This window comes from Belonocnema kinseyi, chromosome 5 (genome assembly GCF_010883055.1).
Source record: "Belonocnema kinseyi isolate 2016_QV_RU_SX_M_011 chromosome 5, B_treatae_v1, whole genome shotgun sequence".
In the NCBI taxonomy this organism is placed as follows: Eukaryota; Metazoa; Arthropoda; class Insecta; order Hymenoptera; family Cynipidae; genus Belonocnema; species Belonocnema kinseyi.
The window spans coordinates 25,761,023-25,780,060 of NC_046661.1; the positions used below are offsets into that span (position 1 = coordinate 25,761,023).

Genomic DNA, 19,038 nt, shown 5'->3' on the forward strand with positions numbered 1-19,038 from the left:
ACTTTGTTCCTCGCCGACAGTTCGGAAGACCAAATCTGTCGGATGAGACGTTTGTATCTGCTTCGGAGAGTATCCTTTATAGATGTCACATCCTGAATGCGAGAGACATGTATTAAAAAATGTTTAAATTCAAAAATAATTTGGTAAAATTTGGAATATTGTAGAAGGCTTTACGATTGAGCGACTCGAAAAATACCAGCAGATACTGAAGAAATCCTTTTACATACAGTGGATCACTGCAACAGGTTTATACTTTATTGATACAGCTAGGATGTGAAATAAACTATTAACAATAAAGACCTGATAGGTCCCACGTAATTATAATATTGCAAGCGAGCGACTGAGCAAGTGAGTCAATGCTGCCAAGAACCCCATTACTGCTACTTATACTTAAAAACTGATGTCTTTCTTTTAGCAGATATTTTCGAGAATTTTAGATTGAATTATTTCGCCACCTACAATTTAGATGTTTTTAGCTGGTTGAGAGAGGAGTTGGAAAAGGAACAGGAGGAGGTGGAGGAGGAGGAGTTTATAAGCTCAGCTTTCATGCATTAACAACCGTTCTTATTGTGTCAGTGACAGGATGACTTTCACATGTTCAAGTTGTTCCAGAACTCATTCAAGACTTGACGATTTAAAAAGACATGAGAAATACTCTTGCTTAGCAAACACTCATAAACAGCCTGCTACTGCCTTGCATTGTTCTTAGACTTTCAGGTAGCTCTTAAATTTGGTGAGAGTCTCTCTTATTCTGTTTATGAGTGTTTGCTAAGCAAGAGTATTTCTCATGTCTTTTTAAATCGTCAAGTCTTGAATGAGTTCTGGAACCAAATCCCATATTTTAAGTGAATAGTTAATATTAAAAATGAAGTGGATCTAAATTGCAGGTGTATCATAATTCAATCTGAAATTCTCGAAAATATCTGCTAAAAGGCAGACATCAGTTTTCAAATATAAATAGCAGTAATGGGGTTCTTGGCAGCATTGACTCACTTGCTCAGTCGCTCGCTTGCAATATTATTATTACGTGGGACCTGTCAGGTCTTCATTGCTAATAGTTTATTTCACATCCTTGCTATATCAATAAATTCTTAACCTGTTGAAGTGATCCACTGTATTTAAAAGGACCTCTTCAGAATCTGCTGGTATTTTTCGAGTCGCTTAATCGTAAAGCCTTCTGCAATATTCCAAATTTTACAAAATTATTTTTGAATTTAAACATTTTTTAATACTGGTCTCTCTCTCTCTCTCCATCTATCTTTCTATCTAAGGTATACATGCTGTAGGTTTCTATGGACTCTGATAGTAATATATATATATATATATATACCTCTTTGTTTCAGAAGATTCAACATTATACATAGAAAAAGAATTTCAACGCTAAATTAGAACATCCTCGATTTCTATAAAGACTATACAGTAGCTTCAGTGAATGATTGAAAAAATTTGCAAATATTTGATTATGTTTTGTGTTTTTTAAACTTTTATTTTAAATCTTTAACTTGTAATGGACAAAAAAACTGACCTTTGTAAATGAAATCTAAAAAGCGTGCATATATCTGTGTATAAAAAAGGCATGCCGCCTCAGCTCGAATATTGTTGTATGACATAAGGAGTGATAAGCGTCGGGCATTGTACTCTCGATATTTATTTATTTTTTTAAAGTTATTAAACGTCCATGAAAGGTCTGGAATTAAAATTATGCTGTCTATAATCTCTCTCTTGAGTCTCGAAATTGTTTTGAGTATCTTGTTACATAGGTATACCTCATCAAGAGGTGGATGGACCTAGCATATAGCATAAAGAAAGAATATCAAACTTTGTCGGGTGACTACGAAAGCGAACTTTTGTTAGCTGTAAGAAGAAGAAGAAGAAATGATCCGTAGAGACCGAAAGCGTAGGATAAAGAAGTGTTTGCAGCTTCAGACTGTTGATGCGTGAATGATTCTACGAGTTTATAACGTGTGTGGCTGTTATCTCTAGTCCTCGTTCGCTCACTACTTGATACGAGAATAAAACAAGGGTCTCTGAGCATTTGATCTACCTTATGGAACACTATTATTGTGATTTTACATACCTTTCACACATGCATCTTTTATGCATTAAACAAAATAATGACAAATACTTTTAGTTAAAAGTTCTGTTGAAGTTTTTAATAAATATTTCTTCGAATTGGCAGCCTCTCATGTGCTTGTGAAATAAACTATCTACAGCATCATCTTATCTACCGAGCAGCGGCTCAGCTATCAAAGGGGATGATGATTCACCACCTTGCACTCTTCTGCTCAAACCTGTTGAAACTTGCAAAGTACATTTCTCAGAAGTTACCTTCAAAATAATCATATCACACACTCTATACCAAAGAAAACGACTTTTTCTCAGAATTATATTGGCAATATCAAGCGATTATATTCAACGATAAATTCATCAATATACAGAAAATATGACAACACTTACGTCACCATATCTTCTGGCGGTTTATTTATCAGGATGGTGATAACTCGTCACCTAGCACTCTCAACCACCCTCACGCGGATGCACACGTTATAACCAGGGTTGTTGCGGATGCGAAAATTTTGACATCCGCGGATGCGGATGCGGATTTTTAGTGTTTGACATCCGCGGATGCGGATGCGATGCGGATGCGGATGTCAGACAGAACATTTTAAAGATAAATAATTATTTCTAATTCTTAAAAAGCCAACAAATAGAACTTTAACAAAAACATACAAAGAAATGAAAATTTACATAAATGAGTTTTATTATAATAATAATCAAATTATTCAATAATCAAATTTGAAAATTGGAGAATTATACTTTATGAACAGTAATTTTGCAGCCTTCTCTGGCTCTAATCTTTTTCTGAGAGGATCGTATATTAGGCCAGCTCCACTAAACAATTGTTCGCTGGGAACGCTAGCTGGTGGAGATGATAAAAATCTTCGAGCTATTTCCGACAGAATTTTCAGTTCACTCTGATTAACTTTCCACCAATTGAGTGGATTTTCATCCAAATCAGATATCCCTGGTTCAGGATCGAGAGCATCTTCCAATCTCCTCCTTTTTGACGTTTCCCAACTTGGTGACGATTCAGGAGATCCAGTGGAAACTGGATCATTTACGATCTTCAAAATAGCATCCTTTATTTTTTCTTCCGTGACTGGTTTGAAAAATTTATGTTTATAGCGAGGGTCTAAATACGTTGCAATAGCAAATAAATTGTTATCTTCTAAGGAAGAAAACTGTGTTTTCAGATTTGATGCTGCCAACCGAATCGGATCTGTCTCTGATGTTTTCGCTAAATAGTCGTCAAGTTTTTTAAGATGCATTTGAATGATGGGAATCACAGATGATATGAGAGCCTGTGAGCTACTCATTTCATGAGTGGCTTCTTCAAAAGGTTTCAGTAGTTCAAGACAACATTCTATTACTCTCCACTCTTCTGGAAAAATTGATTCAATTTTGTTGTCATTTGCGTAAAGACTCAAAGCATCTTTTATCTTAGTAAAACGCTCAAACATGTAGTCTGTGCTGTTCTAGCGCGTCACGCAATCCTGGAATACTTTCAAATGCGGTTGATTTAGCTTATCTTGAATTTTCTCAAGTTGCTTTTGAGCAATAGTTGAATGGTTAAAATGAGTTAAAATTTTTTTACATTTTTCTTTGACGTCTTTTATGTTTTCCTGTGATTGTAAACCATGTCTTATAGCAATCTGCATCTTATGAACGGTACAATCTAAGTCATCTAACAACGCTAATCGCATACCTCTTTTCATGTTGGAGCCCTCGTCTCGTAATATGCAATGCACTTTTTCAGTTGAAATATTCCATTCAGCAAGCATTGTCTTGAATATTTCTGCAATTATGTCACCAGTATGACGGTCATCAAAAGTCTCACATTTTAATACAATTGACGATCGCTCAAATTTATCTGATATTCCGTGGCAAGTCAGACTAAGCAAAGAAGCACCTGAACTGGGATCTGTCCATATATCTGAAGTAAATGACATATAATCATAGTTTCCAATCATTTCTTTAACTTTCCCAGCCACTTTTTCACACAATTCATTGCACACGAAATCAGTAAAAAAAATTCGTCCTCTACAATTATATTTTGGAGCTAATGCTTGCACAAGACGGCGAAATCCAAGTCCCTCCACAAAGTTGAATGGTAAATTTTGAAGCGCTATCATTTCTCCAATAAGTTTATCAATCTTTTTCGAATTATTATTGTTAAATTCCCACTTTTTTTCTTTTTGTAGCGCTTCCTCCAACGAAAGCTGTTTCTTGGCTTCTTGTAAAGGAGTTACAATTTTATCTAAAACAAAGAAAAAAATTTTTTATTTTTTTGTGGATTCGAACAAATTTCCGGGCGTTTTGCATAAAAATTCGAAAAAAATTTTTTGTAATGCATTTTTGGACCACCCTACTGTACATTCGTTATTCCAATATTTCAAATACAATTACATACCTGTATCATCTTCTTTTTTGTTCATCTTGTTCTCATTATTCGCGGTTTCGAATAAAAGAAACTCTTCCGGGTGCATTGATTTCAGGTGATTTTTCAAGGAAGTAGTAGTACGCCCCTTCCGCGAGTAACTTTTACCACATATTTTACACTCAGACTTCTCCGAATTATTTTTGTCTAATTTAAAGTAAGTCCAGATATTGCTTTTTAGTGGTGGTGTAATTATTTACTTTTTCACTCAGTATTAAAACACGAAATATTGATCAATTTCACACAAAAAAAACACAATAAGCACGGTTTTCAGAGACCGTATTAGGTTATTAATTATACGCAATGAAATTCATGAGTCAAGTCACGACGATAACTAAACCAAAACAAACAAAACGTCGTCCTCCTATGGCTCAATCAGCGAAAGAAAGCGAGCACGCGCCACTCTGACACCGCCCACTTTCTTTACATGTCGTTACTTGTTGGCCGCTCTTGGGTAGTAGATCGACATCCGTATCCGCGAAAACTCCGCATCGATTGATGCGGATGCGGATGCAGATGCAGATGTTTAAATTCATGCGGAACATCTGCAATTGCGGATGCGGATGCGAATATTCGCAAAACCCCTGGTTATAACTCACACGATTGTGCACTCACACACATAGCGATCCAGACTCCGCCTTACTTTTTGCTATTCTTACGGAAAAAAGTTTAAACATGGCAACACTGTAGATAAGGATTCCTGGAACTATGCTGACGTCATCAGAATGGAATTTTGTTTACCCCAGAAATTGTTGAACATTGAATGAAAGATGACGCCCCTGTAGGCAAATATCAAAGAAAAACGTTTAATTAAGTCACATAGATAAGGATTCCAGGAATATATGATGACGTCATCAGAATGGAATTTCGTTTACCAAGAAACATGTTCGAACCTGCATGAAAAAGGACGATTCAATGCCTTATTTTCTCAGTAATAAATGTAACATGATAGCATTTTGAAAGGAAACAATTCTCAGAATTCTATGTAATTTGATATCATTGTTTTTCCATTTATTCAAGATTCGTGAAACACGGCAACACTGTAGATAAGGATTCCAGGAATCACGATTACGTCATCATTATGGAATTTTTTTTATCTCAGAAATTGTTTAACATTATATGAAATATGACGCACCTGTAGGCAAATATCAAAGGAGAACGTTTAATTAATTCAGTTCACATAGATAAGGATTCCAGGAATCGACTATGACGTCATCAGAATGGAATTTTGTTTACAGGGAATTGTTATAATATCACGAGGGTGGTTGCAGATCTTGGAAATTTTCAATGACGCACCATTGCAATAAACATTTAATACATAAATTACATTATTTTTAGGTGAGAAACTTCAATTCCGGGAATAGCAGGTATTAAATAGTCTAATGTTGCGATATCGTATATCATATCATCTCCTATTCCATATTTTTGGGGCTGAAAATATCCATTTCCATGATTTTTAAGTATTGATTTCCAATATCGATAATGTGGATCGTTCAAAACTGTGATTCATTAGTCAGCACAAGGAGCGAAACCTATTTTACAGCCTTCTGCGCTCTAGCCTCAAGTTTGCTATTCATACGGAAAATCTGTATCCAGAACTCCCCCTACCTATCTACTGTTCGTCCTCCTCTTCCTGGATGTTCCTGATGGATTGCTGTGGTGGTCTTTTTAAATATTGGCCTTGCGGAAAATTTGTCCTGTTAAAGCATTGACTGGCGAAGTGCCCGGACTTCCCACATTTATGACAATTCATTGTGGATTTGTCTTGCAGCATCTGATTTTGTCCACTGTTTTTATGTAGGTTAATATTCGCGTGAGATTTTTGTGGTACTAATTACCTAACTAGCGGTAACGGGCTGCGTCTCATTGGTGCTCTAGATGTGATGCTGCTTCTTATAATAGATGTGTTGGGCTGAGCTTCTTTACGCCACATCTCCATTTCTATCGCATTATTTTGTGCTTCAGCGATATTGGAAGGTTTTTGTGCCTTGACTTGTAATTCAATTTCTCGACGTAAGGTAAGTAAATATTTCTTAAGGCATTCTTCCTCTTCAAGATCTATTGCTATTCGTCTTGTTATGGGTTGGCTATGAGCTGCCTGCACTGCGTATTTCAATTCGTTGACTATCTGTAGCGAATCGTTTCTGTTGTCCCTTGTTTACAGCTATCTAATTTGCTTCGGAGGTCGCTTACTGATCCTATCTGTTTTAGGTTAGCACGTAGTTTCATATAAGGTGTCAAAGTCATTAATCTGCGTGTATCGTATGCATTTCTCCGCTTGCTGTGTTATCTTTTAGGCGATTATATAGTCTAGTAATAGCTCTGGTTGAGAACATCTTTTGCGTGCCTTCTTGACTATTTTAATGAAGTCCTCCACCCCTATATCATCTTGTCCGGTTAATGGCTTGATAGTCCTAATTACGTCTTTAGCGGGTATGTTATTTAAAATTGGTACCGGCTGGCGTAATGGGACACAATTACATTCTTCCTCTTCTGATGTCACACTGGAATGTGTTCCCTCGTTAATGCCTTTTTTTTGGATAATTATGGTATCGTAATGGGCTGTGATAGCCTCTGTTTGCCTCTACGTCGTTATCTATGGGATTTTCCGTATTTCCCAATGGTTCTCGTGCTTGCATTCCGATTTCTCCTTCTTTGATATTTTCTACTGAGATAAGTGAATGTGTTTCAACTTCTTTTCTTCCCTCATTGTTGTTGACTATGAATTCTTGTGTTTGAGTTTTAATATATTCCCGTTGTGTAATTTCTACTTTGGTAGGTGAATGCGTTTCGGTTTCCTTTCCTTCTTCAGTATTGTCAGATGTGTACTCTATGTCCGTTTCAATTTTCGATTTTAAACCCACTGATTGTCCTAATAATGCTATTTCTTTGGTTCCATTCTCGTTCTCTCTTACTAATACTGATATTTTATTACCCATGGTACTCAATTTATTCAGAATGTCCTGTTGTGCTTGCTCCATGATAACAGGAACTGGGGATGGTGCTCTCGACATGATAGGTACGAAGGCAAAAGGATTGTCAGTCTGTTCGTCACTGTCCGAGTCTTAAGAATTATAATCTGTCAGGTTTTTTCCCTATATGTGTGAAATGCCAGTTTGCCTATCTAGCTATTATTTCGTGTAGGTGACGTGTGTTCTGTGTCGCGATATGTAGTGTGCTTTATTACTTTGATATTCGCCGAATAGTTGCTACAAACTAGTCAACCATACCAAAGTACTTAGTTATTGTACTGACGGTAAGATACCTGGAGTGCAAAGGCTATTTTAACGTAAACCAATAATGTCAACCCCACCGGAAATAGATTTAGCTTTGATTCTATTTCCGTTGCTTTAGTTCATAAAGGGGATTCGCAGTCTTATTGGTTTAACTAAACTATGTGTATCACTTGCTTACTTATTTATTTCTGGACTTTGATTCAGCAGTTGACGGTGATAGGCAGGAAGGTGATTTTCTCCTTTCTCGTGTAGCTTGTATCGTACATTCTTCTTCTCGTACTGTCTTCTTTCTTCTAGCTCCCTTTATATTGGAAGTCTTGGCTCTGTTTATCGGGCTATGCCGTGGCAGTAGTCCGGAATACTCTGATTTTTGGCAGAAACCGTAGTTCCTTTTCTGCCCTCCAGGTCCTTTTGGATCGAAGATGGGGCAATTTTGACTATTTGCTGGTAACCGTAGAAACCTTCAGACGTGTTGCTCCATCCTGGCAGGATCGCCAAAATGTAACGGTCCAAAATAAGAATTTGACTTTTTTTAAATAAAGTGTGTGTTAGACACACACTGTTTTCTTAATTTCAGTACAACTTTTAGTTTACAAATATATATAGCAGAGTAATGCGCACAAGGTCTAATGTTATACTTATATAGCCTATCCTATCTATTCCCTAAGGGTATTTTAGGAGGGGCTAATGGCCTGCGTTACACTACATAGCTGAAATTTCCCCGTCCCCATCGTATATCCATTAACATGTTCTCTTATTTGTTTTAGCACGCAAGAGGTTTTTTAGAATAATTAGATAATGTGACGTCAGACATCATATCCTGTTCCATATTTTTGAGTGAAAAATTTTCATTCCCAGATTTAAGTATTAATTTTTTCAATATTGATAGTGAGAATCGGATACAACACTGTGATTCGTACGTCAAAACAAGGAGCGCAACCCAACTCCCAGCCTTCCGCGATTTAGCCGCAAGTTTGCTACCATACGTAGCTCTCCATATTAAATGTCACCTATACGCCTACATATTTTGCGCATTTATCAAATTTTTTATATAGAAGGAAGCAATAAATCATGCTTGTTTTTCCTACAATAGTCTACAACCTGTTTACTTGAAATTGGCCTACGCACAATTGCGCAATATAGTTATTCTGTCACGTCATAACGACCCTTCGAGACTGTTCTCGAAGCTTAGCATAGACATGAACTAATACAATTAGTAGCTGCTGGATGTCGGTAAGGTAAGAATTTGCAGGTAGAACGCGCCTTCCAGATGACAAACAATTTTTTTCAACAATTACAATATTTTTTAAATATATGAAAATTTCGTGATATTTGAAATAAATAATAAAAATGTTTATTTGTCAATTTTACGTAAAAACAGTTGCTGGGAGTAGTCTTTAATAATCTTTAATTTAAAAAACAATGGCAAATCGGGGAAAAACTGAAGGTTGTAGAATTTTTTTAAAGGAGAAAAATGCGTTTCGTGCCACTGTGCGGTGTATCTAGCTATACTTTCGTGTTCACTTGAACATTTCTATTATTACTGCAAATATTAACCGATTTTCATTAATCTTTTTTTAACGTTCTTCTAATTATATGAATAATCTAATTCTGCTAATTAAAATTGAATCAATCCAGGCTTTCATTATTTCAGTTGTTGTAGCTGAACTGCATCTCATAAAAATAAAAGGGTCATTCGTTACCAGTAATTCGACACGCACCGGGGTTTTTGCCTCTTTAGTTTGACGAAGGTCGATGAGCATGCCGCGAAAATGAACACATAGCTTATATTGAAAAATGTCCGCCATAAATATTCAACCGTGCAGCTGAAAAATGGAATCCCGTTTTTTAGTTCTGCTAAATCCCCTTAATGCTTTACTGGATACTTTAGAAGTATAGCGTATGAATATTCCTATGGGTTTATTAGTCAGTTTGTATATTTATTGTGTACCATGATATACGATGGCGTTGTTAAGCTCTCCACCTGGGGTGATTGCCAGGTAGATTTTGTCAGCTACATACATGCCTCGGAACGGTGTTGTGGGACGAGTCTGTTGCTTGATTATGTATCTTGCGGCTTCTACACTGAAAAAACTTTGGGCAAGCAGCTGTCTTCTTAGTGGCAACGCAACGTCACAACGGCGGTTGGTGCAGCGGCCAGACCACATTTAAGTAAGCAATAGTACCAAACGTGCGAGTAGATCCTTTCCCGTGTGTTGAGAACACAGCAGTCGCACAAAAGAGAATGCAGTTACCCCACGGGTCCAGAAATAGATTTTTGCGGATAAATTATGCTGAAGCTCTTAGTTGAGTTTTGTGATCGTGTAAAGAATTAAGTACACCAGAAATCAATAATATTCAATGCATAAACACAAATCAATGAAAATAATTGGCTTAAAAGAAATTTTATTTGCTTTAAAAATGTTGTAAACTAATATACATATATCGAATTTTTACGAGATAAAATATTTTACGGATGAAAACAATTTTTTTACACACAGTTAATGGGTGTGAAATTATGATTTTTTGTTAGCCCAAAAGTTTTACTCTAAGTCAAAAATGTTATTTTTAATAACAAATTTTATGAATGATTGTGTGATAGATGTATATAAAAAATGATTTTTTTATAAAACTTTCTGTGGCTAATCTTATGCTGAAAATTATGTTAGTAATCCTAATTGTTATCATTAAATAAAACATATAGAAAATTGTTCATATCATTTGTTAGGAAAAATTCAAATTATTAGCTTTCAATACAACTTTTCCGTTAGATAACACCATAAAAGATGGTTCCAGCGTCTTTGAAAACATGGGATTCTGTTCAATTCTTATTTTAAACTTTGAAAACCTAGAATTCTGGAATTTCTCACGAGAACCTTGAATTTGAATTTTTCGCTTTTGAAACAGTTTTTTGTCTGAAATTCGAAGAGTAATTCAAGTATTTGGCTTTATTACCAAAGAAACATCTCGTTTAGAATGAATCTTGATACTGAAAAGTTTTTTATTTACTAAGATATAATTGATCTTTTGTTAAATAAAGAGTAAATGAAAAGATTTCAACGCACTTTTTGTAGACTGTACCATTAATTTTATAGATTGTAATAAACAGAATTTAATACTATATAGTTAAAGTTATTGAATAGTTGAATCAGAATATAGTTAAGGTATACGTTTTTTGTGATATCCAACTTCAAAATGATAAAAATGTTATGTTTATTCAATTTCACAATTATAATGAGACATGGCCATTTAACGAATATTTCGAGATATTTATAGATTTCAAAAATGTGCAAAAATTTAACGAATATTTCGAGATATTTATAGATTTCAAAAATGTGCAAAATATTTCTAAAAATTTCCAAATATTTTAGAGATTTCGCAAAGATTTCAGGAATCTTAAAGATTTTAAAAAGGCGCGCACACCAGATTTCACAACAATTTCTTTAACCTTAAAAGTTTATTTTCGCCACAGTAGTTCGAATTCCAAGCTAGTAGTGGATTGTTAAGTGAAAAAGATGAATTCTCAACGATAAATGTAATAATTGATATTCTAACTAAAAATGTTAATTTTCAACCGAAAATGAGGACGATTTTACAAAAAAATTATTGATTTTTCTACAAAAAAAACTATGCATTTTCATCTACAAATAAAATACATTATTATCAGTTAATAGAAATTGATTTTTAAGAAAATAGCTTGACGTCCAACTAAGAAGTAAAATTTTTAACCCAAAAAGGTAAATTCTGAAAGAAAAATATAACAGTTCATGTTTCGAGCAAACAAGATTTCGATTTTAATTCAAAAGCATTCGGATGATCAACCAAAAAAGATGAATATTTTGCACCAAATCCATGATCAAAAGTTCATTTTTAAAAATAAAATAAACACGAGTATATAACAACAAACCCTTTGTCGCATGAAACGAAATTCCGAGCGAAACTCTGCGTGGGGATGTCGTTCTCCCACCTAAAGGGAGCGTTACTGTTCCAGCACTGTTGGCACTACAGCTGTTCTAATGTGGGCACACCGGGTGCCCAATAAGAGTGAGGATGTGTACCAAGCAGCATGCGAGCAGCGCGCGACGCATTTGGTGTTGCAGCTTTACCACGTGGGCGAGCAGCTCGCCCAAAAATTTTGCAGTGTAGATTAATCTAAAATCTATCCCTTTTCTTGCACACCCTTTACATAATCCGACTAGTCTTTCGAAAGTTATCCGGTATACAGACAAACAGCACCACAGCAACAACAAAAACGACGACGCCAGACGTACAGGCGGATAATGTCATGCGGATAAATTGTTCATATTTTTGTGTACTATAAATAGCTATGCACGCAGAAAAAAGAACTTTATATTTGACTAAAACCCAAGTTAAATCTACCGATCTTCAAATTACGTATATGGACAACACGACAGTTCAGTAAACGTTACAATTATAGGCAACTAAATATGACTTATGATTCATAGTTGCCAGTATCGATTCTCAAGTGGTGCTGACCTGCGGATCAGTAGATTTTACCGAACCAGTCGCTATTCTGCAGAGTTCCTCGATGCTGCAATTACGAATTATCAGATCACATTCTCGGACAATATAAAGAGATCTAACTTATGTTAACGGTATAGACTATAGTTTAGACAATACTATAAATTGTGAAACAGTATTGCTAAAAAATAATTAATAAATAAGCTCACGGTGACGACCTCGGGAAAAACTTCTGAATACGCGCTCGTGTTATCGCGGCACACAACGAAAGCTTTTGGATTTATCTTATACACTGAAAGAAATTTTATAATAATACTTGATATTTCAATATTCATAATTGATATAGTCGATTGCGATTTAGGGAAATCGTGTAAATATAAAAATTATTGTTAGCGTAATTACGAAACTTTACAATTAGAATATGAAAACTTAATATCTTTAGAACAAGAATTGGTATATTCAATAGCAAAGGTTGATATTTTATGTATTAAAACGCAGAATAAGAAAAATTGATAATGACATATTCAAATAATATAAAAGCAATTATAGGAATTAATAGATTGAGGTGCAAAAGTTAATATAAATATTCTACAAATTAATATAGTCGAAGAGAAAGTGAAAGGTAATAAGAGATATTTTTATTTTCTGTGATAGACGCTAACAGAAATTGTAATCTTCAGTTGAGAAAATTGCAAAACGCTATATCAAAAAATCCGAATACCTCCGATAATCTCCCGAGAATAGCCGAATCCGCCAATTGTACCTCATAGCCGAGCGCTCACGATGTGAATAGGAGAACTTCGTGTTTCCCGCTGAACTGGTCAAGATTCATGTATGGACACGTGTTTTCCCGTGTTTTGTTTTTAAGGCAAGAGTAGTAATAATTGGCTAAAGTATACATTTTTTATGAAATTCAACTTGCAAATTATGAAAGTTATTAGTTGAAAATTTCAAGGATTTTACCACTCAGGTTTTGAGCATCGGATTACAGAGCATTGCTAAAGATTATAGAAGTTTTCAATATATTCTAAAGATTTAAAAATATTTAAAAGGATTTTTGAACGTTTTACGAAGATATATGAACGTTTTACGAAGGTTTTATGGATTTGAACGATTGAAAAGAGGCGTGTACATTAGGGTGGTCCAAAATCATACCTGTTGACATTTTTTTTATTATACGGCATGCCACCCCCGCCCCCATTTCATGTGGTTGCCGAAAAAAAAGTTCCCTCCAAGTTTGAGCCAAATCGGTTAATATTAAGACGTGCTGCAATGGCCCTGAAAATCCGATAAGATTAACATAGGGAAATTTTGGTTTTCGGAACAATGGGATTCAGGTTTCTGGATTTAAACTTAGCTTGCGGGAGATATTAAGAATTTGTTGGGGAGTCTCTAATCAATAATTTCCATGAAATTACTTTAAATTGTAATGCCCACCCCCTTGTTTTTTGGGAATAATAATATTTGTTTCAAGCATTTAGTATTTGTTTATTATAAAAATAATTTCAAAACGACAAAATCGAATGTAATTTTTATAGAATCACAGTTTCCAATAAAATGTTACATTAATATTTAGTAAATTTATGAAACAATACGATAATGGTTTAGATAAAAAATTTTGCTCTTTACAATAACAAATTACCATAATAATTGCAGAAAAACAGAAATTTCCAAAATTTATTTTCGAAAAAAATCGTTTTAAATAAAAAAAATTTATTGAAAAAAATAAGAATTTATTACAAAATAAGCAGCAAAACTAACTAATTTTTTTTAACTAGAGCTTTATACCTATTTTTAAGAAAAAGTTAGAATTAAATAATAATAAATTGTTTAAACGAATACTAAATGATTGAAACAAAGATCATTATTCCTAAAAATGACCAATTGTCCAATCAAACATAAAAAACTACCTTTCAATAGGTAGCTAAGTTTAAATCCAGAAACCTGAAACCCATTTCTTTTCCCGACCTCACAAAATGGGGGGGGGGGATGTCCTCTATTCGAAAGTCGGTTGTTTGGACCTCCCTAGTGTACGTCACTAGTTTAAAAATATTTCGCAACCATTTTACAAGGCTTTTAAATATTTCCTAAGATTTAAAGGATTTCAAAATTTTTACAAGGGTACAGTACACCAGATTTCAAAGATTGTAAAACATTTGGAAGATTTGAAAATATTTCACGAAGATTTCAAAGAATTCGTTGATTTTAACGAATAAATAAAATTCACAAATATTTCAAAAGATTTCACAAAAATTTCCCAAAGATTTTGAAAGTTTTAACAAATTTGAGAACATTTTTAAGGTTTCAATTATTTGAAACTAACACAAAAGGTTTCGCAAACAAATTTTAAACTAAGCATTCATAAAAACGTCATAAAAATGTTATAAAGATTTCTGGTATTTTAAAGATTGTAGAGATTTCAAACATTTTACAAAAATTGAGGTATAAATGGTTGGCCTTTTAAATGTATAATAATATACTTGATTTATATAAAATTTGTATTAAGTTCAGGGCAGCTACCATTTTTGACCCAGCACTGTTACTTGTATTGCCAAGCCGAATGTGAGACGGGAACGAGGTGATTTAAAAAAAAATGAAAAACCTATAGATATTTTTGAATTTAATTCAATCCCAGTTTTGACCTTATTAAAACAGAAAATTTTCCTGTTTTTACTTTTAATTTTGAATGTTTCTCAGTCGAGTTATTAAGCACTATGCCGTTTCTCACAATTCTAAAAATTCTCACCATTTAGTATATAAGGAATCTTCAAACCCCTTCTCACAGTGTGACTTGCGTGCGATGCGTGTGTTATATGTATATGTTTGCGTACTATGTATATAAGTAAAGGTTAAGTTAGTTACATGAGCGAATGTGTATTCTACATTTTTATGTGTACAGATACTAACAATTATAATGATAATGTGCGTATTTATGTGCTATAATTGTTCAGTGTGAGTTGTTGGAGTTTCACGACGGGTTACTAACTCGTCGTTTTCGTATTTTCGACCGTCAAATTTTTTCGAATGACTCACAATTTTTAGTATAGTCTTTAGCAAATGTCAGAATCCTCTCTTTCAAAATGTGAAACAATTATTCCAATCTTTCTAATAATTGACATTATGGTCTTGCTTCAATTTAATGTAGCGAATTTTAAATATTACATTTTCTTTTACATATTTTGTAGAACTTATATTAATTTTCCAAAGTAAATGTGTCATAGATTATTAATAAATACTATACTACTTTTTAATATACATACCCTATTTCCCTAAATCGTAAAAGATTATACTAAACTGTAATATCAGTTTTAACGTTTTTTGTAACTAAATTTCTATGGGTGTATCCATACAAGTCAGCTGAAAAAGTTACGGAGCACAAAAACGTCCTGCTCCAATAAACTCTTAAGTGTATATAATCTGTGAATAAGTTGTGCCGTCCAAAACTTTATTATTTAAAAAAAAAAAACCCTTCTTCCTAAGTGGGAATATGGTGTAATGTGCCGACTGTCACAGAAATGTCAAAAAGGAATGTCTTCTACGTGATGCAATATGTCCATTGCCTATTGCGCCGTGAATTCACCCGGTGGTCCGCGCAGATAGGTTGCGTTGTTACGACTTTAAGGGCGAGCCTAGTAAACCAATCGAATCAGTAGCATCTACCGATCTTACGGTAATGTCCACTGCACCACTATTTTTATATGCGTTCAGTGGATTTTACATTTATTACAGTATGTAATACCAGTGAATAGATGTTTATTTTATTAAAGGATAACTATTAAATTAACCTTAATATCATTGCCATTAACATCTACATTTCTTAATAAGTAAATACTACTTTCTTAAATACTACTTTCTTTTTGGTCCCTCGAACTGTGTGCAATAGCACAATCCAATCCGACTAGTCAGTCGAAAGTTATCCGATATACAGACAACCAGAACCACAACAGCAAACCAGAACTACAACAGCAACGACGACGCCAGGCAGAGATTCTGGATATTAAATTTAATATTATTTTAACAGTGTGGCTCTCCAATACGTGTATATTAAATTCCAATCCTTCGCGCACTAATATATGAACGTGGACGCCAGGCATGCGCGAAGCGCTGTTTTAACGCCGGCTGTCAGCCTTACCGGGAAATACGGGCGTTCCGCGGTGTACACGGGCTTATTTAACCAGAAAGCGGAAAAATAAATACGAATTATAGTATAAATAAAAATAAAAACAAGTGACATTGGCAAACATTAAAGTGCAATTACATTTCATACATATGTCTAAGAAAACCTCATGATGGTTATATAGGTAAGTAAAGCTATCAATTTTTTACCATATTTGTTCTAATTCATTTAGAATTAACAGGTTAATAAATAATTGATTTTGATCAAACAGTGTTGTTTTTCAGATTATATATATATATATGGATGGATGGATGGATGGATGGATGGATGGATGGATGGATGGATGGATGGATGGATGGATGGATAGATAGATACATAGATAGATAGATAGATAGATAGATAGATAGATAGATAGATAGATAGATAGATAGATAGATAGATAGATAGATAGATAGATAGATACTGTGATAGATAGATAGATACTGTCCAAGGCATGGAGTGTGCCCTTGTGGAAATAATTCATGGCGCTATACTGTTCCAGCCTAGACCGCCACGAGTCTATACTAGCGCTATCTCGAAAAACTATGCTAGGGCAGTGCGCAAATGTAACGCTCTAATCGACTAGCCGTTATCTACAACAGCGGTACTGGCGCCTTCTAGTGAATCTAGTAAAATCTAGTAGATCTAGATGCGACCTAGATTGCAAATTTAATACTTATTTTTATAATTAAATCACTCCTGGCATAAAAGCACTATGAGCTACATTGAGAATATTAACGAATTCCAGATTTCTGTAAGAAAAATGGAATATAGCTCGTATGTGCTTTTTTGACAGAATGTTTCCAAATGTTATTGATAAAAAAGAAAATGTCAATTGTAAATGTTTTGGAAACAGGAGCCAACCTCAAATCTGAATTCTCATTTTACTCTATAAATATTAGAATTACATTTTTTTTAAATCATTAGGGCCTATTCCTGCATTGAAACAAATTTGCATTCGACGTGAAAAATTGTTTAACTTCAATAGCTTTTATGTGAGACATTTTTTTTCAAATGCTGGGGTTAGAATAAACAAAAACACCTTACACGAAAACTGTTGGAATTAGCCAATGTTCTACTCCGAATAAAGACTTAATTGAAAAGAGGACTAAGCCCTAATTATCTAGAAAATATGTAATTCTAGTATTTATGGTGTAAAATGAGAAAATCCAGTTTTGAGGTAGGGTCTTGATTCCAACGCCCTTACGTCGAAAAAGGATCTGAAAAACTTCAAACCTCGTGGTCGCGAAATGAAAAGTATTCACACTGATTGGCGGCCTGGCAAACATCTGATTCTTGCAATCCGCTTCCGGTCATTGTTGCCAACCTTTTTGGTAGCAGTTTTGAAATTGCATTGCATGATGAAAGTTGAGTGCTGTTGGGAGCACTACATAATATTTGAGGTTAGGAAATATGTCATTTTAATGTAGATGAGTACTGGATACATGTCATACGAAAAGGAAAATTACTTTCTTAGAAAACCTAACGATAAAACGTCAGATCAATCGATATTCAGTGATGAATTAAATGAACAAATCTGCGCTTTGAGACAGCACTGACAACACAGCCAACTTTATTTCTTCTACTTCCTTTGATTTGAGCACTGCAATAAATGTAATTTGTTATCTTTTATTAATTAGTTTTTAAATGACGCCTTCTTTTTCAAAATCCAAATAGAAGTATTTTCTAAAGCCAAGCTAATTTTTAGACGGAATTTTTATTTTAATGTGATGTGAAATTTTGGCTAGCGACATTATTGGGTCTACATATAACTGCGTGATGGATTTTTCTATCTAGTAGGTATATACTAGGCAGTCTGATAAGTCCCTGAAAAATGAAACACGGAGACGTTTTTTTGGCCAAAGTCAGTTTTATTTTTCAACATACTCTCCTTTTAGGTCGATACAGCGAGTCCAACGATTTTCTAACTCTTTGATACCGTCCGAAAAGTACTCGATCGGACGGTCTCCAAAATACGCCTCAGTTTCAACTATGAGCTCCTCATTTGAGTAAAAACGCTTACCGGTGAGCCATCTCTTCAGGTTATGGAACAAGTAATAGTCGCTGGGGGCCGGGTCTGGTGAATACGGTGGCTGAGGAACCAATTCGAAGCCGATTTCATGCAATTTTGCTTGTGCAACTAAGCATGAATGAACAGGCGCATTGTCGTGATGATAAAGCGGTTTTTTCTTCTTCAAATGCGGTCGTTTTTCGGCGATTTCGATATTCAATCAGTCCAATAATGATGAATAGTATGCTCCGGTTATGGTTTTACCTTTTTCAAGATAGTTCACAAATATTATGCCATGTGCATCCCAAAATACGGAGGCCATAACCTTTCCGACCCATTGTTGCGTTTTTGGACGCTTTGGAGCACTTTGGCCCGATGGAACCCACTGTTTTGCCTGTTGCGTTGACTCAGGAGTGTAGTAGTGGGTCCAGGTTTCATCCATGGTTATGAATCGGCGCAAAAACTCGATCGACTTACGCGAAAATAATGCCAAATTCTGCTGGGAAGTTGTCACACGAATTCGTTTTTGATCCACTGTGAGCAAACGCGGCAACCATCGCGCGCAGAGCTTCTTCATGCCCAAAACTGAATGCACGATATTGCCCACACGTTCCAATGATATGCCTAGAGCATTAGCTACCTCTCTCAATTTCAC

At 34.7% G+C, this 19,038-nt stretch overlaps 3 protein-coding genes across 3 annotated transcripts in view; 1 reads left to right on the plus strand and 2 right to left on the minus strand.

The window, feature by feature from the left end:
* Window positions 1-19,038, plus strand: part of LOC117173566 (MOB kinase activator-like 2) — a 269,215-nt gene that overhangs the window by 31,515 nt on the left and 218,662 nt on the right. The gene's annotated exons all lie outside the window — the stretch shown is intronic.
* Window positions 2,784-3,521, minus strand: LOC117173564 (zinc finger BED domain-containing protein 4-like). The gene has a single exon (XM_033362205.1). The coding sequence runs from the start codon at window positions 3,519-3,521 to the stop codon at window positions 2,784-2,786; it is 738 nt and encodes a 245-aa protein (XP_033218096.1).
* On the minus strand, window positions 3,537-4,496 carry LOC117173565 (zinc finger BED domain-containing protein 4-like). The gene is made up of 2 exons (XM_033362207.1): window positions 4,472-4,496; window positions 3,537-4,318 (listed from the first exon to the last, which is right to left on the minus strand). Exons 1-2 carry the CDS (start codon window positions 4,494-4,496, stop codon window positions 3,537-3,539), a joined length of 807 nt encoding a protein of 268 aa, XP_033218098.1.